Source organism: Gossypium hirsutum, chromosome D08 (genome assembly GCF_007990345.1).
Source record: "Gossypium hirsutum isolate 1008001.06 chromosome D08, Gossypium_hirsutum_v2.1, whole genome shotgun sequence".
Classification (NCBI taxonomy): domain Eukaryota; kingdom Viridiplantae; phylum Streptophyta; class Magnoliopsida; order Malvales; family Malvaceae; genus Gossypium; species Gossypium hirsutum.
Window position 1 is genome coordinate 63,189,806 of NC_053444.1, and position 26,345 is coordinate 63,216,150.

Consider the following 26,345-nt stretch of genomic DNA (forward strand, 5'->3'; position numbering starts at 1 on the left):
TTCATATTATATTCCAATCCAATTATTACAATTTTAAATTTTAACATTTTTATAATGTAATAATTTTTAATTTTTTTATGTTTTAATATAATATATATACATTATATTTGAATTCATAATATTGTAATTTTTCATATTCTAAATTTACTATTTTAACCGAAGGTACTTATAATTTTTTATGTCAATTATTCTATAAATTTATTAAATATTTTTTATTTTAAATTTAATTGATGAATTTACCTTAGAAGTCCAAATGTAAAAGTTTCTTTTAACAAATTTTAGATATTATATATTGTTGATACAAAGTATAATAAGGGAGGAAGACAAGGTGGAATGAGGAGAACAATGTGATGTAGTGAAACTTGGTTCACCTGTAGAGGCCAAGAGCCGGAACCAGGACAAAAGGACAGGTTGGTTGAAAAGATAAATGCTTAAAGTAACTCTAGGGTATAAAAAGGGTTGATCCCTTGCCCATAGTTTTTCAATGTATTTATAGGAAAAAAAATCCCTTGTTCACTAGTATGATATTGGCTCAATAAGTATTTAATCTCGTTAAACGTGTAATGAATAATTATGGGTACGTATTATGAGATTTTATCAGTATGAGGTAATTAAGCCTAAATAGACTCTATATTGTCTTGGAACTATATTCACATTAGGATAACGTTCTCCTATGAACATGGGTGGTGGGTTTCCCTTGAAGTGGGTCGGATGGTTGTATACAAAAGGTCAATGTATAGTCAACAATGCCTTTTGGGCTTGACACGTATCTTTTTGGTTGAGGGGTATAACAATAACCCCCTAGTCGAGCAAGAGGTCATAAAGTGACCTCTCGCAATACATGTTCCAAGAGTCTCTTAAAGGCTTATCTGGTCGGAGAGGATGAGGTGCCATCAGACAATTGCCATAGACGTAATGTTTTTCTAAGGAGTAGTGCCTCGTTTCAGTGATGTCAGAAACGATGGTTTTGGAACCCCATTTACTGATGATTGAGTCTATAAGTTTTAATATTTAAATTATTAGTCTATTATATTGTTATACAAAAACCTGATTTGGTAATCAGATTGATTAGAAAATTGATTATAGTATAGATCCTAAATCGTAAAGGTGGTAGAAGTGACCATTATAGATTTCTTTTTCTTATGACAATAAGTTGATCGATTAGGGACTAAAATGATAATTCATCCATTTATATATATAATGGTCGGACAGGTGTTGGCATTACTTATAATTATGTTAATCTTAATTAATAATTAGATTAGACATATATATACGGTATCATAGTGGATGGAAAGAGGCAGTTCATCTTCTTTCCTTTATCCTTTCCATCACCGTTTTTCTTCTTCTTTGTTGAGTAAGGAAAGTCGGTTAAGCTTTGTACTCTTGCATGATATTGTGCATGAATGTTGTGTTTTTGAGATTGTTTTGTTAAAGATTTTATGAAATTATCATGGTTGAATGCTTGAAAATGTGGAATTAAATGATTATAGTAGATGTGAGGTTTCGAAAAAGAATCAGGATTAAAGTGTTTTACAGACCAAAACAAAAACGGAGTAATTTACCCTTTAAAGTTTGAGCATTCTAATTTTTTATATTTTAAATTATTTTACATATTAAACTTTTTGAGCACATGACACTTTTCCAACTATCCATGTCATCATTAACTAATCAAATTGGACAACAACCAAACGCCACTTACTGTTTGCAACTTCATATATTAAGTTATTATAAAACTTATTTAGATGTTAAATTAATAAATTAATTTTAAATTGGGTAAACTATTAAAATAGTCTTTTTTATTTATTACACGTTATATTTTAATCACTTATGTTTGAAATATTACATTATTGCGTTGTAAAATTTTAGTCACTAATTCATTAATTGTCGTTAACGGTATAACGGTAAGCTGACGTGAAACGTTAAATCATTATTTCTAATAAAAAATTTTAGGTTAATTTATACAATCGGTCCCTATATTTTTTTTGTTTTAAGCAATTTTTTTCCTTTTATGTTCTTTTAAGTTTTTTTTTCTTTATTTTCCATTCTCTTTTGCTTCTCCCTTTGTTTTCCTCTCTTCTCCATTTTTTTAACGTAGTTTTTCTATATTTGTCATTTGTTAAAACTAATCCTTATACTTTTATTTTTCTGAACAATTTAATTTTTTTTCGAGTGAGGCAAGCTTGTGGACTAGTTTTAACAAATAGAAAACATAAAAAAAAACTACGTTAAAAGAAATGAAAAAGGGAGGAAAACAAAGGGATAAGCAAAAGAGAAGGAAAAAAAAAGAAAGTTAAAAGAACAAAAAAGAAATTAAATTGCCCAAAATAGAAAAAAATATAGGGACCAATTTTAAAATTTAACCTAAGATTTTCGTTTAAAATGATGATTTAATGTGCCATGCCAGTTAATAGCTCAGTAACTAAAATGTTACAGCACGATAATGTAAGTGACTAAAACGTAACATTTCAAACATAAATGACTAAAGTATAACATGAGATAAACAAAAATTACTATTTTAGTAGTTTCCCCAAAAATGAAACATCAATGATTTTTTGGATATAAGATGTATTCACTAAGTTATAAATCCTAACTTAATAATTTTGTTGAAAATTTTTTAAAAAAATTATTGTCTTTGTTTAGAAAAATATTTTCAATTTATTGCAATTTATAAAAAAAATATTAATATGGTGGATGCTTTGAGTACACATATTTGAGTTCCACGATAAATAATTGAAATATGTGTCTTCAATTGTACCATGTGTGTATAATATATGTAACTTTTGTTCAATTCTTTTCTTTTCGATTCTTCATCTATTATGCTTTGTACTAGTTTGATTGTGCATTATAGTTGGTTAAACATACATTTGTACTTATATTATATTTGTGAAAGTATTGCACTTATTATAAGAGATAAATCTAAAAATTATACATGAACTTTGATTTAATGTGCATTAATATACATTAACTTTAATTTGGTGCAATTATACACGTGAAACTCTTATTGTGGTTCAAATGTACATTTGAAACTTTAATTTTGATTTAAATCATACACAATTTAAAAAATAAATACATCAAATGTTTTTATATTGGATAAATATAATTATTTTATGCATGTAATATATAAACATAAAATGATGTTATATCAATAATTATGTTAATAATTTACAAGAATTGGATCAAATCAAAATTTCATATCTAAAATTACACAACATCAAATTTCCTGTATACAATTGCAAATTAAATCATATGTCATGTATAATTTTGGTATTTATCCTTATTTATAATAATGAAACTTCCAAAAAAATTATTATATATGGTAACTCTATCTATCTTACTTTTGTTCTTATCCTTATTATACCATAAGTTGTGTAAATTAAATTGTAAATTTAGTATTTTCCTATTTGAGATTTTTATTGTGCTACATAATTGGCAAGTATATCCTCAACTATTTATTGCATCATTTAATATTAGGTTCAAAAGGGTTCACAAATTCAGTTATAAAATGTCCAATATATCTCATAAATTGTGCATCACCGACTCATTTTCATAATATAATCGACTCTAAATTTAATCTCTCAACATCTTTCAAACAATGGCTTCTTTTGGTGTTGCTTCTTTTTTCATCGTTTTGGTCGTGGCATTTGGTTAGTGTATATCATATTTCTTTACTTCGATAGTTAATCATTACATACATATATATATGATTTTTTTGTACAAAAGATATTGCGATATTAAGATAAAAGGAGAGGTTGTAATTGTTGAGATTCAAATCTCATTTGTTTTAGATTTATATTATATATATATGCATCAATATTTAATTAAAAAAAATTAAATAAAACAAATAAATGATGAAAATTATTGTTTAATTTGCAGTGTATCAAACTTGGAAGCATGTACTCATGACTCGGAGTGTCAATTGAACTGTGATCATCTCGGCCTTTGTGACTTAAAAACCAATAAATGTAGTTGCTTGCCAGTGACTGAGCCATTACCCTTTGATGGTGTACCGATGGCGAATGCTAAATGCAGCACGGATGACGATTGCAAGGATGCTTGTCCACCAAATTGCACACCTAAATGCTTTCATTGCTTTTGCTTATGCTATTGTAATGCTTGAAAAATATATTGTTTTCATTCAAAAGACTTCAAATTTAAGCCTTTCAATAATTTGTATTAAAAAATTGGTACATAAAATGAATGAATAGATAAAGGTGTTGGGAGAATTCAGTTGTCTTTATATACTAAAAACAACTTCATTGATCTTGAAAAAATAGATGTAAGCTAATAGTTAAAATCGTGCTTCCAATTCAAATATAAATAATGTATTTGCGTTATGTTTATGTTCTTTTTTATGTCAAGTTATATTTATATTGTGTAATCATGTCATATCTAACATGATAACATTTACTTCTAAAGAACTTATTGATTGTTGCATAACTTCATTATTTCTCTGCTAGAACCATTATTGCAAATCTTCTATGTTTTGTTAAAAGAGACATGTTTGAGTACTTAAAGATTTATTATTATTTTTTCAACTATTGAAATTGAACTAGCGGAAAAAAACCCAAATAAAATGTTAGATTGAACTAGCGGGGATTTAGTCTTCTGACACTGATGGGAGCTTGAACCGATGGTGGGATTCACAAAGTTGGAGCACCTTGTTGGATTGGATCGTGCGTCGCGTGCTTAGTAAGGTTTGAACCCCTCCCCTTTATATGGCACCTAAGGGTTTGAACCAAACAAACCCCTCAACAGGTCGTTATTGTCTTTGGATCAACCCAATGTTTTGTCTCCCAACTCTATAGAAAACTTGAATGTCTGAGGCTGCTTGAAGATTCAATGAATTCATAGAGTGGAAGTGCCTCATTAAATCGAACTATATGTGGTGCATGATCACCTACCAAAGGAAACAGTGGTCATTTACCTATGGTAGAGTATTAAACCCTACACCTATATCATATAGGTCATTAGAGGGGAGCCATAATACCACTTGATTAAGTGGCAGTGTATATGCCTTTAGATGCAAATATAAGGGGCAAGGGTTTAAACCTTACCAAGCGTGCAACGTTCACATTCCTTTAATAGGTGATGCACAGTCTGATTCAACATGGCGTTCTTGCTTTATAAGCATCATCTTCGACTTGAGGATGGATGATGAAGTTAACCTCTTTTTTTACTTTTTCCTAAATTTTAAATCTTTTTTTTGAACAATTTTATTATAGGTTTTGATTATAAATGCTCTTTGTAACATAATGCCCGCAACTATCCATAGCCCTTTCCCAACTCTTAAATAAGAGGATAATGTACTTCAACGGACTCGAACGCACGTCCTCCTACATTGTCAATAATGTTCATACCAATTATGTTAAGACTCAATCAACAAATTTCAAATAATTGTTACATGCCTTTAAAATATTTAATATATGTAAATTTTCTTATTTGATAGATATAATTTTCTTTAAGAACAAAGAAGAAGAAATGGTGAGAAACTGAATGCCTTTAAATTCCATTTCCACTAACTTTTTATATAACTATATATATAAAAGGAACATACTCCTACTTACACGTGGCAACCAAATCATGCTCTCTTTTTTTGCGTTTTACCAAAATGGTTAAATTTCAGTTTTTGTCCCTTTAATATACCTAAGGTCCTCTTCTACTTACAAGCAGCACAGTCAAACCGTGCTCCCTTTTTTTTTTTTGCATTTTACCAAAATGCTTAAATTTCAGTTTTGGTCCCTTTAAAATTTCTAAATTTAAGATTTAATTTCTATAATTTAATTTTTAATGTAAATTGGTTATTATATTTTATTATGTTATTAATTGGTCGAATAGTTAATATCATTAACTTTTTTTGTTAAGATATTACGTAATTATATAAAATTTGAATACCCTAACAGTCTTAGAGACTGACACATTGACACGTTGTTTTCTTTTTTTTTTAATTTTGCGTCAGTCTTACATTTTCTTTTTTCTTTTTTTTTTTGCAATTTTAGAAAAATAATTAAATTTCAATTTTGGTCCTAAATTTGAGGTTTAACTTCTACACTTTAAATTCTAATGCAATTTGGTCACTGTATTTTTATAGCATTATTAATTAGTACAAATAGTTCATATAATTAATTTTTCGAGTAAAATATTACATGGTTATATATAATTTGAAAACAGTCTTAGAGACAGATACGTAGTTTTCTATTTCTTTTAGGTTTGCATCGCTGCTTTGTTTTTATTATTATTATTATTATTATTATTATTATTATTATTATTTGTACATTATTAGACAATGATCAAACTTCAGTTTTAAACTTACGATAACGTAAGTGACTAAAATGTAACATTTCAAACATAAATAACTAAAATGTAACTTGAGGTAAATAAAAGTGACTATTTTAAAAGTTTACCCAAAAATGAAACATCAATGATTTTTTGGATATAAGATATATTCACTAAGTTATAAATCCTAACTTAATAATTTGACATAAATTTTAAAAACAATTATTGTCTTTGTTTAGAAAATTATTTTAAATTTATTGCAAATTATAAGAAAATATTAGTATGGTAAATGCTTTGAGTACACAGATTTGAGTTCCACGATAAATTATTGAAATATGTGTCTTCAATTGTATCATGTGTGTATAATATGTGTAAATTTTGTTCAATTCTTTTTTTTCGATTCTTCATCTATTATGATTTTACATTATAGTTGGTTAAACATACATTTGTACTTATAGTATATTTGTGAAAGTATTGCATTTATTATAAGGGATAAATCTAAAAAGTATATATGAACTTTGATTTAATGTGTATTAATACCCATTAACTTTAATTTGGTGCAATTATACACGTGAAACTCTTATTGTGGTTCAAATGTACGCTTGAAACTTTAATTTTGATTTAAATCATACACATTTTAAAAAAAATAAATACATCAATTATTTTTATATTGGATAAATATAATTATTTTATGCATGCAATATATAAACATAAAGTGATGTTATATCAATAATTATGTTAATAATTTACAAGAATTGGATCAAATCAAAATTTTATGTATAAAATTGTACAAAATCAAATTTCATGTATACAATTACACATTAAATCATAAATCATGTATAGTTTTGGTATTTTTTTTTATTTATAATAGTGAAACTTCCAAAAAAAAATTATTATATATGGCAACTCTATCTGTCTTACTTTTGTTCTTATCCTTATTATACCATAAGTTGTGTAAATTAAATTGTAAATTTAGTATTTTCCTATTTGAGATTTTTATTGTGCTACATAATTGGCAAGTATATCATCAACTAGATATTGCATCATTTAATATTAGGTTCAAAAGGGTCTACAGATTCAGCTATAAATGTCCAATATATCTCATAAATTGTGCATCACCGACTCATTACTCTAAATTTCATCTCTCAACATCTTTCAAACAATGGCTTCTTTTGGTGTTGCTTGTTTTTTCATTGTTTTGATCGTGGCATTTGGTTAGTGTATATAATATTTATTTACTTCTATATTTAATCATTATATACATATACATATGATTTTTTTTGTACAAAAGATATTGCAATCTTAAGATTACATTTTGTTAACTTATATTATCGTGTTGTAACATTTTAGTCACTGAGCCGTTAATTACCGTTAACGGTGTAATAGTAAACTGACGTGGCAAATTAAATCTTCATTTCAAATGAAAATTTTAGGTTAAATTCTATAATTGGTCCCTATATATATATATTATTTTGAGCAATTTAATTTTTTTTCTTTTATATTCCTTTAACTTTTTTCTTTATTTTCTATTCTCTTCTGTTTCTCCTTCTGTTTTCCTCCCTTCTTCATTTCTTTTAACGTAATTTTTTTATGTTTTTCATTTATTAAAACTAGTTCACAAGCTTGTCTCACTCAAAAAAATTAAATTGTTCAAAAAAATATAGGGATTAGTTTTAACAAATGATAAACATAGAAAAACTACGTTAAAAGGAATGAAGAAGGAAAGAAAATAAAGGAAGAAGCAAAAGAGAATAGAAAATAAAAAATAAAAGAAAAGTTAAAAGAACAAAAAATAAAATTGCTTAAAACAAAAAATATGGTGACCAATTGTATAAAACAATCTAAATTTTTTATTTGAAATGATGATTTAACATGCCATGTCAGCTTACCGTTACACTGTTAACAGAAATTAATGACTCAATGACTAGAATATTACAACGTGATAACGTAAGTGACTAAAATGTATCAAACATAAGCGACTAAAATGTAACATGAGGTAAACAAAAGTGACTACTTTAGTAGTTTACCCAAAAATAAAACATCAATGATTTTTTTGATATAAGATATATTCACTAAGTTATAAATCCTAACTTAATAATTTGACTTAAATTAAAAATATATATTGTCTTTGTTTAGAAAATTATTTTCAATTTATTGTAAATTATAAAAAATTATTAATATGGTGGATGCTTTGAGTACTCAAATTCGAGTTCCAAAGGAAATTATTGAAATATGTCTCTTCAATTGCACCATGTGTGTATAATATGTGTAAATTTTGTTTAGTTCTTTTCGATTCTTCATTTGTTGTGCTTTGTACTAGCTTGATTTTACATTATAGTTGGTTAAACATATATTTGTACTTATATTATATATGTAAAAGTATTGTATTTATCATAAGGGATAAATCTCAAAATTATACATGAACTTTGATTTAGTGTGCAATTATATACATGAACTTTAATTTGATGCAATTATACACATAAAACTCTAATTGTGGTTCAAATGCTTACTTGAAACTCTAATTTTGATTTAAATCATACACATTTTAAAAAATAAATACATCAATTATTTTTATATTGGATAAATATAATTATTTCATGCATGCAATATATAAACATAAAATGATGTTATATCAATAATTATGTTAATAATTTACAAGAATTGGATCAAATCAAAATTTCATGTATAAAATTGCACAAAATCAAATTTCATGTATACAATTGCAAATTAAATTATATGTCATGTATAATTTTGGTATTTATCCTTATTTATAATAATGAAACTTCCAAAAAAAATTATATATGGTAACTCTATTTATCTTACTTTTGTTCTTATCCTTATTATACCATAAGTTATGTGTAAATTAAATTGTAAATTTATTATTTTCCTATTTGAGATTTTTATTGTGTTACATAATTAGCAAGTATATCATCAACTAGTTATTGCATAATTTAATATTAGGTTCAAAAGGGTCCACAAATTCAGCTATAAAATGTCCAATATATCTCATAAATTGTGCATCACCGGTTCATTTTCATAATATAATCGACTCTAAATTTCATCTCTCAATAGCTTTCAAACAATGGCTTCTTTTGGTGTTGCTTCTTTTTTCATTGTTTTGATCGTGGCATTTGGTTAGTGTATATAATATTTCTTTACTTCGATATTTAATCATTACATACATATATATATGATTTTTGTTGTACAAAAGATATTGCGATCTTAAGATAAAAGGAGAGGCTACAATTGTTGAGATTCAAATCTCATTTGTCTTAGATTCATATTAAATATATGCATCAATATCTAATTAAAAAATTAAATAAAACCAATAAATGATGAAAATTTATTGTTTAATTTGTAGGTGTATCAAACTCGAAAGCATGTACTCATGACTCGGAGTGTCAACTGAACTGTGATCATCTCGGTCTTTGTGACTTAAAAACCAATAAATGTAGTTGCTTGCCGGTGTCTGAGCCATTACCCTTTGATGGTGTACCGATGGTGAATGCTAAATGCTACACAGATACAGATTGCATAAAGGCTTGTCCACCAACTTGCAGACCTTACTGTTTACATTTCTTTTGTGTATGCTATTGTAGTGCTTGAAAAATATATTGTTTTGGTTCAAAGGACTTCAGATTTAGCCTTTCAATAATCTGTACTAAAAGATTGGTACATAAAATGAATGAATAGATAAAGATGTTGAGAGAATTAAATTGTCTTTATTATATTAAAAACGACTTTATTGATCTTGAAAAAATAGATGTAAGCTAATAGTTAAAATCATGCTTCTAATCCAAATATAATAATGTATTTGTGTTATGTTTATGTTCTTTGTTATGTCAAGTTATATTTATATTGTGTAACCATGTCGTATCTAACATGATAAAATTTACTTCTAGAAAACTTCTTGATTATTGCATAACTTTATTAATTCTCTACTAGAACCATTATTGCAAATTATATATGTTTTGTTAAAAGAGACATGTTTGAGTACTTAAAGATTTATTATTATTTTTTCAACTATCGAAATTAAACTAGCGGGAAAACAAAAATCTAAATAAAATGTTAGATTGAACTAGTGGGGATTTAGTCTTCTGACACTAATGGGAGTTTAAACCGATGGTGGGATTCACAAAGTAGGAGCACATTGTTGGATTGGATTGTGCATCGCATGCTTAGTAAGGTTTGAACCCCTCCCCTTTATATGACACCTAAGGGTTTGAACCAACCAAACCCCTCAACAGGTTGTTATTGTCTTTGGATCAACCCAATATTTTATCTCCCAACTCTATGAAAAACTTGAATGTCTGAGGCTACTTGAAGATTCAATGGAGTCATAAAGTAGAAATGCCTCGTTAAATCGAACTATATGTGGTGCATGATCACCTACCAAAGGAAACAGTGGTCATTTACCTATGCTAGAGTATTAAACCCTACACCTATATCATATAGGTTATTAGAGGGGAGCCATAATACCACTTGATTAGGTGGCAGTGTATATACCTTTAGATGCAAATATAAGGGGTAAGGGTTTAAACCTTACCAAGAGCCATAATATCATTAGTTAGTTTAAATATTTATTATTGTTATTTATTTCAATAAAAACGTTGACATCAATTTTCTTAGAAACAATATTCTAACAAAAACATTATTTTATCATGATGCATTCGAATGAATGTTTTTAAAAAGAAATCCATATAAACATTTTTAATATTATTTTTTTTAATTTCAAAATATCACATCAATAAAACTTATAAAAAATTTTAACCAATGGTAATAATTGGACCTAACTTTTTAAATTAAAATAATAAATTTATAAAAATAATATTAGAGTATGATTTACCATTTAAATTTGCACTTCATAATTTGACAAAAATAAATAATAAGCAAGAGAATGATGCTAATATAAAAGGTTTCCAAACTTTGACACGTGTTTGGCCTTCCTTTTTTCTTTTTTTTCCTTTTCATAGGAAAATGGTCAAATACCATTTTTTGGTTCCTCTACTATGCCTAAAATTAATATTTGATCTTTATAAAGGAAGGTCCTTTACCTTGACACGTGTCTAGGCCTTCCGTCTTCTACGCCATACATACAAAAATGGTCAAATATCACTTTTGATTCTTATACTATACTTAAAATTAAGATTTAATCTTTATATTTAAATTCTACAATATTTTATCCCTATTTTTATAATGTTTAGTCCAAATTGTTAATATTGTTGACTACTCTGACTAAATTTTTGACGTAGATTTTTTTAAAAATATTTTGGCATGATGAGTTTGGATAAGTTTTTTTAAGTTTTTATAAATTATATAATAATGGTCAAATTTCAATTTTTGATTCCTATTTCCTATATTACACTCACATTTAAGATTTAATTTTTATATTTTAAGTTTTTGACATAATTTGGTACCTCAACTTTTTCAATGTCATTGATTATCCCAAAAACTATATTTCAATTAAAATGACAATGTAATTTTTAAGAGTTGTTAACATCGTCAAAATTCTGTTAAATTCACATTCATTGCAATGTTTTTTTTTACATGGTTACTGTGTAGGTTTTTTTTTTAACGTTCAAAATGTCACTCCAACGAATTGAGCAAAAGAATTTAATGGTGTGAACAATTGGATCTAGATTTTTAAATTTAAAAATAGAGAGATTAAATTTGAAAATAAGTAAGGTTTATATAAAAAATGAAATAGCCATTGGAGGGTAAAAATATAATTAGCCATTTGAAATCTTAACTGACTGTTTTATACTTTTTGACAGTCGGATAAAATGACCATTGGACGAAAAAGCTTCTAGGAGGCCATTTCTGTTTCTTTTTCAAAATTATTCTATTTCCCATGTCTAATTCCCTCTTTAACTTTCAAAAATGGCATTTTTGCCTAATTAACCCATTTTTCTTTGTTTTTAGCTAAACATGGAAGATTCAAGATCATATAATCAAAAGAAACTTGGGTTTTGTAGACAATTATTAAAGATAGTTCTTTGATTTGATTTTAATTTGGAAACATAAAATAAAATTTTAAACTTTAGAAGGAGATTAAATAAATTAAATAAATTAATTTCAGTATTATAATAACAAGTCGGTTGACACTATCAAGAGATAAAAAAAATTTCAACAATTTATTTAATTGATTTTGATGTTTTGGAATTTAAAGTTTCAATCTTGAAAAAAAATTAAAACTTTCGGCAATGGGGCAAACAAATACAATACGATAAATTTTTTAATAAATTATTTTAGTTTCTACCGCTTTTTTCACTTTAATCCTTAATATTTTTTACCCGGATCAAGACTTAAAATAAATTGGTGCCGAAAATGAAAATGACCAATTGGAGTATACAATCATATGCGGTTAATAATTTAATATTTAGGTGACTAAAATGAAAATACCTTAAAAGTTGAGTGATAAAATTGAAAAAATATTATTACATAGACGAAAATAAAAACGGGCATTCTGATTTTATAATTTTTAAATTATTTTACATATTAAACTTTTTGAGCACATGCCACTTTTCCAACTATCCATGTCATCATTAACTAATGAAGAGTGGGTTTGGATGGGCAATTGGGTGCGGTGCGGTGGGTTTAGCTTACTTTTTATCTCACGTTACAGTATCGCTACAGTATCTAATCTCACCGCCACTGTTATTTTTACACTAACCGCAGGTAAACGCACCGCCCATCCAAACTCACCCGAAATTGGACAATAAACTAACATCACTAACTGTATGCAACTTCATATATTAAGTTATTATAAAATTTATTTGAAAGGGTTGTATGAAACTGTGATTTCACGTCATCTCTTTCCTTTTTTAATAGGAGAATGACAAATCATATTTTTCCTCTTGATTTTTAGCATTTTTAGTTGGATTTGAATTTTTTCAGGAGGAAAAGGCTGAAAACCAAGAGGTAAAATCTGACTTGTCATTCTCCCATTGGAAAGGATAGAGATGACGTGAAATTACAGTTTCATGCAATCTCATCTCTAAAACTTATTTAGATGTTAAAGTAATAATGTGGAGCATTCCTATAACGAATTAATGTAACAACCCTATACCTGGTCTAATCGTACAGACCCGGTATAAGACTATTACATTTGGTGTCAAAACGATTATAGCTAGATATTGTTTAATTAAAACATTTATACATAGTATTTTAACTTACCAACCATATTTGCAAACATACGTATAGTTTCATTAATTCATTTCATATATATACCAAAATATTTCAAGTACCTCAAAATAGATAGAAGTTCAAGAGTTTACATTTTAGTTCTTAATACATGGGAACATAATTGACTGCCTATGTACATGCTATTTTAATTTGAAATATGGTACCTACTTTTGAAGCTCTTGAGGATGTGATGAGATGAGAGATCTTCTAATCTGACTTTACCTCTTCGAGTCAAACTGTACCTACGCGTTAAGCCGGTGAAGGCTTAGTAAGCACTACAAGAATAAACAGATAAAAATAAAATATTTCAAACTCATTCTGTTATTACATATTTACATACATATAAACTTCATAAAACTTACCTTAACACATTAATGATTCGCTTTTGTCCACAAATCATAATCTTAGCCCAAAGTAGATTTTATAGAACACATCGGATATACAAAACAAATACAGAGGTGCATTATTATGCACTAATGAACAGAGAGCACTAAAGTGCTATACAGAGAGCCAGATGTGCTAAACATCAAAGAGCACCAATGTGCTAAATATCAGAAAGCACCAACGTGCTAATAATCAGAGAGCACCAACGTGCTAATAATCAGAGAGTGCGCTAAAGTTTCTTAATGGCATGCCACTGATATCCTGGTATTTCTAAATTCCATCTACTTGGGCATTAAAATTGAAACTCATTGATTTAAATACTTTATAGAATTATTTCGAAAAAGATTTCTCATTTCTCCATCATTACAATTTAGTGCACATTTCACAATTCAAAATTATCACACCATTTTCACATATATATACTTTTGTCACAATATTTACTTAATGTTTAAACAATATACCATATTATATTTTCCATCTATAATTTTCTTTACAAATTTCATAGTTCCATAATCTTTTATTTTATTTCTAAATAATTCTATACTATAATATAGGCATTTAAATAAAATAATTTTAAAAAATAATCTTGTAGTACTTACAACAAAAAGGTTGAAACGATGTCTTCCTTCACTCCTTAGCCTTTTCTTTTCCTTTCTCTTCAATTAAGTCCTCTCATTTCTTTTCTTTATCTTCAATTTCATATAAAACATATAACATTTATATATTAGAAAGAAAAAAAACAATCAAATGACTTTCCTATATTATTCAATAAAAATAAACATATATGATATAATAATTTCATAATTTCTTACCTTAGCTCGTATTTCAATTTAATTCATAACTAAAATTATTTCTATTTCTATCACAATCTATACCTTATTTTTACTTAAATTCTACTTATAACTTAACTTAATTCTCAAAATTTCACTAATAAACCCTAATTTCGAATTTCTTACAATTTAGTCCTCATTACATTAAACTTATAACTTATTTCACAATTTAATCCTTTTCCCAATCCTAGTTTGAATTTCCATCAATTCAATCTCTAATTCATCCACTAATTCAATGTAAGCTACATAAAAAAAATTCTACTAACTTTCAAAATTTCAACATATACCTAATAGTATTTTGTTCTAGAATCATAAAAACTCAAAAATTTCAAGAAAATAACTTAATTTGACTTACCAATTTGAAATTGAACCTTAAAAACCCTAAATTTCTTCTTTACTTTTTTCTTTCTTTCTTTCTCCCCTGTTTCTCCTCTGTTTCTTTATTCTTTCTATTCTTTCTTTTGTTTTATATATATAATAATATAATATTATATTATATTATATAATAAAATAACATGCTTATTAATTAAGTAAATATAATATAATATATATTTTAAACTAAAAAATATCTTAGATTTTTCAATGTTAAACCGCCTAAATTTATAACAATGGTATATTTACCTATTTAGTCCTTTTTACTTTCTTTAATTTATAATTAAACTTTCACACTTATTTCAATCTAATCCCTTTTTCCTAATTACTTCTAATTAAATCAAATTCACCTAGTCAAAACATAATTAGACACACAACTAACTTCATAAATATTTATAATAAATATTTACGAATCCGATTTACCGGAACGGAGTCCCAGAAATGTATTTTTTATTTAATCCATTTAAATAAATTTTACCATATAATCAATAAAATTTTATTATCAAAATTTTCATGCAACCTTCCTATCATAATATAGACCATACCACAATATTAAAATAAATTTTATTTCTAGCTCGGATTTGTGGTTACGAAACCACTATTCCGATTTACTGAGAATGGGTCATTACAATTAACAATAAATTAATTTTAAATCGGGTAAACTATTAAAATAGTAATTTTTATTTACTTCAGGTTATATTTTAGTCACTTATGTTTGAAATGTTACGTTTTTGTTACTTACGTTATCGCGTTGTAACATTTTAGTCACTGAGCCATTAATTGCCGTTAACGGTATAACGGTAACCTGACATGGAACTTTAAATCATCATTTCTAACAAAAATTTTAGGTTAATTTATATAATCGGTCCCCATATTATTTTTATTTCAAGCAATTTAATGTTTTTTCTTTTATTTTTTTTAGCTTTCTTTTTTTATCTTTATTTTCCATTCTCTTTTACTTCTCCTTCTGTTTTCCTCCCTTCCCCATTTCTTTTAACATAGTTTTTCTATATTTGTCATTTGTTAAAACTAATCCTTATACTTTTATTTTTTTGTACAATTTAATTTTTTTCGAGTGAGGCAAGCTTGTGGACTAGTTTTAACAATAGAAAACATAAAAAAAACTACGTTAAAATAAATGAAGAAGGGAGGAAAACAGAGGGATAAGCAAAAGAGAATGAAAAATAAAGAAAATGAAAAATAAAGAAAAAAAAAAGAAAGTTAAAAGAACATAAAAATAAATAAATAGCCCAAAATGAAAAAAATATAGGGACCAATTTTAGAATTTAACCTAAGATTTTCTTTCAAAATGATGATTTAACGTGTCCTGTTAGCTAACAGCTCAATGACTAAAATGTTACAACACAATAACGTAAGTGACTAAAACCTAACATTTCAAATATAAATGACTAAAATGTAACATGAGATAAACAAAAATTACTATTTTAGTAGTTTCCCCAAAAATGAAACATCAATGATTTTTTGGATATAAGATGTATTCACTAAATTATAAATCCTAACTTAATAATTTGATTGAAATTTTTAAAAAAAAATTATTGTCTTTGTTTAGAAAAAATATTTTCAATTTATTGCAATTTATAAAAAAAATATTAAAATGATGGATGCTTTGAGAACACAGATTTGAGTTCCACAATAAATAATTGAAATATGTGTCTTCAATTGTACCATATGTGTAACTTTTGTTCAATTCTTTTCTTTTCGATTCTTCATCTATTATGCTTTGTACTAGTTTGATTGTACATTATAGTTGGTTAAACATACATTTGTACTTATATTATAGTTGTGAAAGTATTGCACTTATTATAAGGGATAAATCTAAAAATTATACATGAACTTTGATTTAATGTGCATTAATATACATTAACTTTAATTTGGTGCAATTATACACGTGAAACTCTTATTGTGGTTCAAATGTATATTTGAAACTTTAATTTTGATTTAAATCATACACATTTTAAAAAATAAATACATCAATTATTTTTATATTGGATAAATATAATTATTTTATGCATGCAATATATCAACATAAAATGATGTTATATCAATAATTATGTTAATAATTTACAAGAATTGGATCAAATCAAAATTTCATATCTAAAACTGCACAACATCAAATTTCCTGTATACAATTGCAAATTAAATTATATGTCATGTATAATTTTGGTATTTATCCTTATTTATAATAATAAAACTTCCAAAAAATTTATTCTATATGGTAACTCTATCTATCTTTCTTTTGTTCTTATCCTTATTATACCATAAGTTGTGTAAATTAAATTGTAAATTTAGTATTTTCCTATTTGAGATTTTTATTGTGCTACATAATTGGCAAGTATATCCTCAACTATTTATTGCATCATTTAATATTAGGTTCAAAAGGTCCACAAATTCAGCTATAAAATGTCCAATATATCTCATAAATTGTGCATCACCGACTCATTTTCATAATATAATCGACTCTAAATTTAATCTCTCAACATCTTTCAAACAATGGCTTCTTTTGGTGTTGCTTCTTTTTTCATCGTTTTGGTCGTGGCATTTGGTTAGTGTATATCATATTTCTTTACTTCGATAGTTAATCATTACATACATATATATATGATTTTTTTGTACAAAAGATATTGCGATCTTAAGATAAAAGGAGAGGTTGTAATTGTTGAGATTCAAATCTCATTTGTTTTAGATTTATATTATATATATATGCATCAATATTTAATTAAAAAAATTAAATAAAACAAATAAATGATGAAAATTTATTGTTTAATTTGCAGGTGTATCAAACTTGGAAGCATGTACTCATGACTCAGAGTGTCAATTGAACTGTGATCATCTCGGCCTTTGTGACTTAAAAACCAATAAATGTAGTTGCTTGCCAGTGACTGAGCCATTACCCTTTGATGGTGTACCGATGGCGAATGCTAAATGCAGCACGGATGACGATTGCAAGGATGCTTGTCCACCAAATTGCACACCTAAATGCTTTCATTGCTTTTGCTTATGTTATTGTAATGCTTGAAAAATATATTGTTTTCATTCAAAAGACTTCAAATTTAAGCCTTTCAATAATTTGTATTAAAAAATTGGTACATAAAATGAATGAATAGATAAAGGTGTTGGGAGAATTCAGTTGTCTTTATATACTAAAAACAACTTCATTGATCTTGAAAAAATAGATGTAAGCTAATAGTTAAAATCGTGCTTCCAATTCAAATATAAATAATGCATTTGCGTTATGTTTATATTCTTTTTTATGTCAAGTTATATTTATATTGTGTAATCATGTCATATCTAACATGATAACATTTACTTCTAAAGAACTTATTGATTGTTGCATAACTTCATTATTTCTCTGCTAGAACCATTATTGCAAATCTTCTATGTTTTGTTAAAAGAGACATGTTTGAGTACTTAAAGATTTATTATTATTTTTTCAACTATTGAAATTGAACTAGCGGAAAAAAAACCCAAATAAAATGTTAGATTGAACTAGCGGGGATTTAGTCTTCTGACACTGATGGGAGCTTGAACCGATGGTGGGATTCACAAAGTTGGAGCACCTTGTTGGATTGGATCGTGCGTCGCGTGCTTAGTAAGGTTTGAACCCCTCCCCTTTATATGGCACCTAAGGGTTTGAACCAAACAAACCCCTCAACAGGTCGTTATTGTCTTTGGATCAACCCAATGTTTTGTCTCCCAACTCTATAGAAAACTTGAATGTCTGAGGCTGCTTGAAGATTCAATGAATTCATAGAGTGGAAGTGCCTCATTAAATCGAACTATATGTGGTGCATGATCACCTACCAAAGGAAACAGTGGTCATTTACCTATGGTAGAGTATTAAACCCTACACCTATATCATATAGGTCATTAGAGGGGAGCCATAATACCACTTGATTAAGTGGCAGTGTATATGCCTTTAGATGCAAATATAAGGGGCAAGGGTTTAAACCTTACCAAGCGTGCAACGTTCACATTCCTTTAATAGGTGATGCACAGTCTGATTCAACATGGCGTTCTTGCTTTATAAGCATCATCTTTGACTTGAGGATGGATGATGAAGTTAACCTCATTTTTTACTTTTTCCTAAATTTTAAAATTTTTTTGAACAATTTTATTATAGGTTTTGATTATAAATGCTCTTTGTAACATAATGCCCGCAACTATCCATAGCCCTTTCCTAACTCTTAAATAAGAGGATAATGTACTTCAACGGACTCGAACGCACGTCCTCCTACATTGTCAATAATGTTCATACCAATTATGTTAAGACTCAATCAACAAATTTCAAATAATTGTTACATGCCTTTAAAATATTTAATATATGTAAATTTTCTTATTTGATAGATATAATTTTCTTTAAGAACAAAGAAGAAGAAATGGTGAGAAACTGAATGCCTTTAAATTCCATTTCCACTAACTTTTTATATAACTATATATATAAAAGGAACATACTCCTACTTACACGTGGCAACCAAATCATGCTCTCTTTTTTTGCGTTTTACCAAAATGGTTAAATTTCAGTTTTTGTCCCTTTAATATACCTAAGGTCCTCTTCTACTTACAAGCAGCACAGTCAAACCGTGCTCCCTTTTTTTTTTTGCATTTTACCAAAATGGTTAAATTTCAGTTTTGGTCCCTTTAAAATTTCTAAATTTAAGATTTAATTTCTATAATTTAATTTTTAATGTAAATTGGTTATTATATTTTATTATGTTATTAATTGGTCGAATAGTTAATATCATTAACTTTTTTTGTTAAGATATTACGTGACTATATAAAATTTGAATACCCTAACAGTCTTAGAGACTGACACATTGACACGTTGTTTTCTATTTCTTTTAATTTTGCGACAGTCTTACATTTTCTTTTTCTTTTTTTTTTGCAATTTTAGAAAATAATTAAATTTCAATTTTGGTCCTAAATTTGAGGTTTAACTTCTACACTTTAATTTCTAATGCAATTTGGTCACTGTATTTTTATAGCATTATTAATTAGTACAAATAGTTCATATAATTAATTTTTCGAGTAAAATATTACATGGTTATATATAATTTGAAAACAGTCTTAGAGACAGATACGTAGTTTTCTATTTCTTTTAGGTTTGCATCGCTGCTTTGTTATTATTATTATTATTATTATTATTATTATTATTATTATTATTATTATTTGTACATTATTAGACAATGATCAAACTTCAGTTTTAAACTTACGATAACGTAAGTGACTAAAATGTAACATTTCAAACATAAATAACTAAAATGTAACTTGAGGTAAATAAAAGTGACTATTTTAAAAGTTTACCCAAAAATGAAACATCAATGATTTTTTGGATATAAGATATATTCACTAAGTTATAAATCCTAACTTAATAATTTGACATAAATTTTAAAAACAATTATTGTCTTTGTTTAGAAAATTATTTTAAATTTATTGCAAATTATAAGAAAATATTAATATGGTAAATGCTTTGAGTACACAGATTTGAGTTCCACGATAAATTATTGAAATATGTGTCTTCAATTGTATCATGTGTGTATAATATGTGTAAATTTTGTTCAATTCTTTTTTTTCGATTCTTCATCTATTATGCTTTGTACTAGTTTGATTTTACATTATAGTTGGTTAAACATACATTTGTACTTATAGTATATTTGTGAAAGTATTGCATTTATTATAAGGGATAATATGAACTTTGATTTAATGTGTATTAATACCCATTAACTTTAATTTGGTGCAATTATACACGTGAAACTCTTATTGTGGTTCAAATGTACACTTGAAACTTTAATTTTGATTTAAATCATACACATTTTAAAAAAAATAAATACATCAATTATTTTTATATTGGATAAATATAATTATTTTATGCATGCAATATATAAACATAAAGTGATGTTATATCAATAATTATGTTAATAATTTACAAGAATTGGATCAAATCAAAATTTTATGTATAAAATTGTACAAAATCAAATTTCATGTATACAATTACACATTAAATCATAAATCATGTATAGTTTTGGTATTTTTTTTTATTTATAATAGTGAAACTTCCAAAAAAAAATTATTATATATGGCAACTCTATCTGTCTTACTTTTGTTCTTATCCTTATTATACCATAAGTTGTGTAAATTAAATTGTAAATTTAGTATTTTCCTATTTGAGATTTTTATTGTGCTACATAATTGGCAAGTATATCATCAACTAGATATTGCATCATTTAATGTTAGGTTCAAAAGGGTCTACAAATTCAGCTATAAATGTCCAATATATCTCATAAATTGTGCATCACCGACTCATTACTCTAAATTTCATCTCTCAACATCTTTCAAACAATGGCTTCTTTTGGTGTTGCTTGTTTTTTCATTGTTTTGATCGTGGCATTTGGTTAGTGTATATAATATTTATTTACTTCTATATTTAATCATTATATACATATACATATGATTTTTTTTGTACAAAAGATATTGCAATCTTAAGATAAAAGGAGATACTGCAATTGTTGAGATTCAAATCTCATTTGTCTTAGATTCATAGTATATATATGCATCAATATCTAGTTAAAAAATTAAATAAAACAAATAAATGATGAAAATTTATTGTTTAATTTGCAGGTGTATCAAACTCGGAAGCATGTACTCATGACTCGGAGTGTCAATTGAACTGTGATCATCTTGGTCTTTGTGACTTAAAAACCAATAAATGTAGTTGCTTGCCGGTGTCTGAGCCATTACCCTTTGATAGTGTACCAATGGCGAATGCTAAATGCAGCACGGATGACGATTGTAAGGATGCTTGTCCACCAAATTGCACAGTTAAATGTTTTCATTGCTTTTGCTTATGCTATTGTAGTGCTTGAAAATTATATTGTTTTTCATTCAAAGGACTTCGAATTTAAGCCTTTTAATAATTTGTACTAAAAAATTGGTACATAAAATGAATGAATAGATAAAGGTGTTGGGAGAATTAATTGTCTTTATTATACTAAAAACGACTTTATCGATCTTGAAAAAATAGATGTAAGCTAATAGTTAAAATCATGCTTCTAATTCAAATATAAATGATGTATTTGTGTTATATTTATGTTCTTTTTTATGTTAGGTTATATTTATATTGTGTAATCATGTCATATCTAGCATGATAAAATTTACTTTAAAAAGACTTCTAACACTGATGGGAGCCTGAATTGAAGGCGGGATTCACAAAGTAGGAGCACCTTGTTGGATTGGGTCATGCGTCGCATGCTTAGTAAGGTTTGAACCCCTCCCCTTTATATGGCACCTAAGGATTTGAATCAAACAAACCCCTCAACAGGTCGCTATTGTCTTTGGATCAACTCATGTTTTGTGTCCCAACTCTACGGCAAACTTGAGCGCCTGAGACTACTTGAAGAGACAATGGATTCATAAAGCAGAAGTGCCTCATTTGCCTGTGGTAGAGTATGAAAACCAGAACCTATATCATATAGGTCACCTGATTAAGTGGCAATGTATGTGCCCTAATGCAAATATAAGGGCAAGGGTTTAAACCTTACCAAGCACACAATGCTCACATTCCTTTAATAGGTGATTCACAGTCCCGTCCAACATGGTGTTCTTGCTTTATAAGCGTCATATTCGACTTGAGGATGGATGATGAAGTCAACCTCCTCTTTCCTTTTTCTTATATTTCAAAATTTTTTTTGAACAATTTTATGATAAGTTTTGATTATATTTGCTCTATGTGAGACAATAGCTAGAATTATCTATAGCCTCTCCCCAACTCATAAATAGAAGGATAATGCGCTTCAACGCACTCGAACCCACGTCCTCCTACATTATCAACAACGCACATGCCAATCAAGCTGAGACTTGCTCAGCAAATTTCAAATAATTTTTACATGCATTTCAAATATTTAATATATGTAAATTTTCTTATTTGATATATATAATTTTTTTTAAGAAGAAAGAAGAAGAGACGGCGAGAAGTTGAAAGCTTTTAAATTCCATTTCGACTAACTTTTTATATAAATATATATACAAAAGGAAGGTAATCTTACGGGTTTTTTTACAGAAATAGTATAGAAAAAAAAATACCGAAATAGTATGTCAGAAAATTTTTTTACCAAAATAGGTTACTTTTTCATTGGAGCCTATTAGATAGGCGCCAATGAATAAAATAATAATATTTTTTTGAATAAAATATAATTTATACTTTTTTTAATATTTTTTTTAAAAAATACGGGTCAAAATACTGTTGGGTCGGGTCGGGTCGGGTGGCGCCTATCTAGTAGGCGCCAATGGAGGAGCCTCATGGAGAGGCGCCAATGGTGCCCTCTGTCCACCGTTGCAGCCCCTGCATGCTGCTGCATGTGTTGTCCCTTCATGCTTTTTTTATTTTGCCTATAAGTAATTGCAAATGGTCCCAATGCAATGCCACACGGTAGAGAAAAAAAAAAGAGAGAAAGGAGAAGAAGAAAGAAAAAAAAAAGTAATGTATTTTTTTAATAAATAATTTTGTTTATAATTTAAAAAGTTTATAGTTTGTGAATTTTTTAGGATATATTTTAGAAGATATTGTGAATTTTTTGTTATTAATTATTAATTATAAATTATCTATATTTAGTGTTTATAGTTTAGATTAGAATTTTGTATGAATATTTTAACTTTTTTGTATGAATATTATAATTTTTTATGAATATTGTAATTATTTTATAATTAAATTTGTATTTATAGTTTTGGATTAGTAATTTTTTGTATGAATATTGTAATTTTGTAATTTTGTATGAATATTATAATTTTTTTGTATGAATATTGTAATATTATAGTTTTGTATGAATATTGCAAATTTTTTGTATGAATATTGTAATTTTGTAATTTTGTATGAATATTATATTTTTTTTGTATAAATATTGTAATATTATAATTTTATATGAATATTGCAATTTTTTTGTATGAATATTGTAATATTGTAATTTTGTATGAATATTATAATGTGGGGATATATTGTAATATTGTAATTTTTTGTATGAATATTGTAATTATTTTATAATTAATTTGTTAGCATTTTGGGATTATGTTATAAATTTTTGTGTTTGTAATTATTTAAAAATTAATTTATTAGTAATTTAGGATTAAGCTATAAGTTGTTGTGTTTAGTTTAGTATTTGGTGAGTTTAACATATAAAGTTTATAAAAAACTTAAAAATCATTTCATTAAAAGTTTAATTATAAAAAATTAAAAATCATTTTATTAAAAGTTTAATTATAACTGACTTTTTTAATCATATAGTTGTTGTTAACTCATTTAATTTTTATATAATGTAACTTTTATATAATTAAATTTTATTTGATTTTGTATTTATTTAACAGTAATTATTGATTTTTTGAAACAAATTAACTGAATTAATTTTTTTATTGCAGATTTGCAAGAAATGGGTTCTCTAATTAATAATAATAATCACATATCAAGTACTATTAATGAGATGGTAATAAAATTTATTTTTGATATTCATGTTATTTGTTGAATTAAATTATATTGTATTAACTATTTTGCTAATTTAATAATGACAGGGTCCGTACCGTGCATTGAGGGGCCGTGTTAATAGTGTAGGGTTTCAGCCAGATGAATGCCTAATACCATACTTAGAGTTAGCCGGGTTCGGATCAGCGGCATTGATTCGGACTTTTGATCTGCGATACGACTTGATTTCCGCTTTAGTCGAGCGATGGCGTCCGGAGACCCACACATTTCATTTGTCGTGCGGAGAGTGTACCGTCACTCTAGAGGATGTTGCAGTACAGCTCGGGCTTCCCATAGACGAGAATGCGGTCACGGGCGTAAGTTCAATCTCTAGGCCGGCTACCCTTTGCAATGAATTACTTGGACGCTCGCCAAGTCAGGGGAAATTTACCAGTTTGAGATTTTCATGGCTACATGCCAATTTTGAGCATTTGCCAAGTACTGCTAATGAACGGGAGGTGATGCAGGCTGTTCGAGCTTACATTATGCACCTTATAGGGGGTGTACTCATGCCAGATGCAAACGGCAGTAAGGTCCACTTGATGTACTTACCCTTATTATCCAATTTGCATAACACTCGTTCATACAGTTGGGGGTCCGCAGTTTTAGCCATGCTGTATCGCGAACTTTTTCGGGCAACAAATCCTTCTGCGGTTGACATAGGCGGATGCCTCATACTGCTGCAGTCGTGGGCACTTTACCGGATGCCATTCTTGGCATCCATTAGTCATCAATCATATGTATTTCCACTCGTTAATAGGTGATGAATTTTTACTCATTATAATAATTAGTTGACTTTTTTATAATATATTATTTTAACAATTTGTTTTCGTAGGTGGAGTACTAATCCGGGTATCGGGAAGTCACCGTCGGTTCCGATATATCGTCTAATGATTGAGAATCATGCTGGAGAGGAGGTAAGTTTTTCGAATATAAACTTAATTTTATTATTTTATCTCACTCGACCCGCATTAATACAACAACGTTATTAATTGTGCAATTCATTTGGATGCCGTATTCTGCTCCGAAAATTATGGCAGTTATGCCATCATCTGCCCGCGTCCACTCAAACCTATAGTGCATTAGCGCACCCGTTATCAATTTTAACGTAGTGGAGTGGTATCATGGCAATTGAGTACTCTTACAGTTCGGTTGCATACAGTACATCCCAACACTGCCAGTACAATTGGGGGAGATCCATGGGATGAGCAAGAAGGGGAGGTGTAGAGATAATTGGGAAGAAGTGCACGAAGAATATATCACGATATGGAACAACCGGTTCGGGAGGGTACCTCAGATGGACCGTGCTCCGGATTTGCAGCCCTCGTTAGAGTATATACAGTGGTACTGTGAGACAGGGAAATCATTTCTGTTTGGTGGGCGGTCGATTGTATTCCCTCCGCATACGACACGAATTACGCAACCCCTTCGACATCTGCATCATGCACCAGAGCCAGAGCCAGAGCCAGAGGCAGAACTACATTCTAGGGATAGTTCTTATCAGCCAGAATTAGGGGGCGATGACTATTTCGTGGCCTCGTATCCACCTCAGTACTCCGCTCCTTCCGGCCAATATCCGCCGTCGTACTCTTCTTCTCCCGGATCAAGTTCATCGATGGCATTTGAGACATATGATTATTCATATATGTTTCACACACCCCAACATACTGTTGAGGAGAATGTTGATAACCGTAATCGCCCACAACGTGAGCGTCGAGCTCCACAAAAATATACCCCTAGAACCACACCATCAAACCATCAATTTTAGGGGTTTTTGT

The 26,345-nt window shown here is 27.8% G+C and overlaps 1 protein-coding gene and 1 long non-coding RNA gene across 5 annotated transcripts; both read left to right on the top strand.

The window, feature by feature from the left end:
* Positions 1–3,528: 3,528 nt before the first annotated feature.
* LOC107963563 (uncharacterized) lies at positions 3,529–4,223 on the top strand. Its single transcript, XR_001701974.2, has 2 exons — positions 3,529–3,644; positions 3,874–4,223. It is a non-coding gene; the product is annotated as an uncharacterized lncRNA (long non-coding RNA).
* Positions 4,224–7,382: 3,159 nt separating this feature from the next.
* LOC107963562 (putative defensin-like protein 263) lies at positions 7,383–22,032 on the top strand. Of its 4 annotated transcripts, none has more exons than XR_005916997.1 (2): positions 7,383–7,487; positions 9,635–9,984. XR_005916997.1 is itself a non-coding variant. In XM_041098780.1 (2 exons), exons 1-2 carry the CDS (start codon positions 9,356–9,358, stop codon positions 21,923–21,925), a joined length of 297 nt encoding a protein of 98 aa, XP_040954714.1. In that variant the 5' UTR covers positions 9,311–9,355; the 3' UTR covers positions 21,926–22,032. The 4 variants fall into 4 exon arrangements, 2 of the variants coding, with proteins under 2 accessions (XP_040954714.1, XP_040954713.1); XR_005916996.1 differs by lacking the exon at positions 7,383–7,487 and adding an exon at positions 9,275–9,407; XM_041098780.1 differs by lacking the exons at positions 7,383–7,487; positions 9,635–9,984 and adding exons at positions 9,311–9,407; positions 21,681–22,032.
* Positions 22,033–26,345: the final 4,313 nt, after the last annotated feature.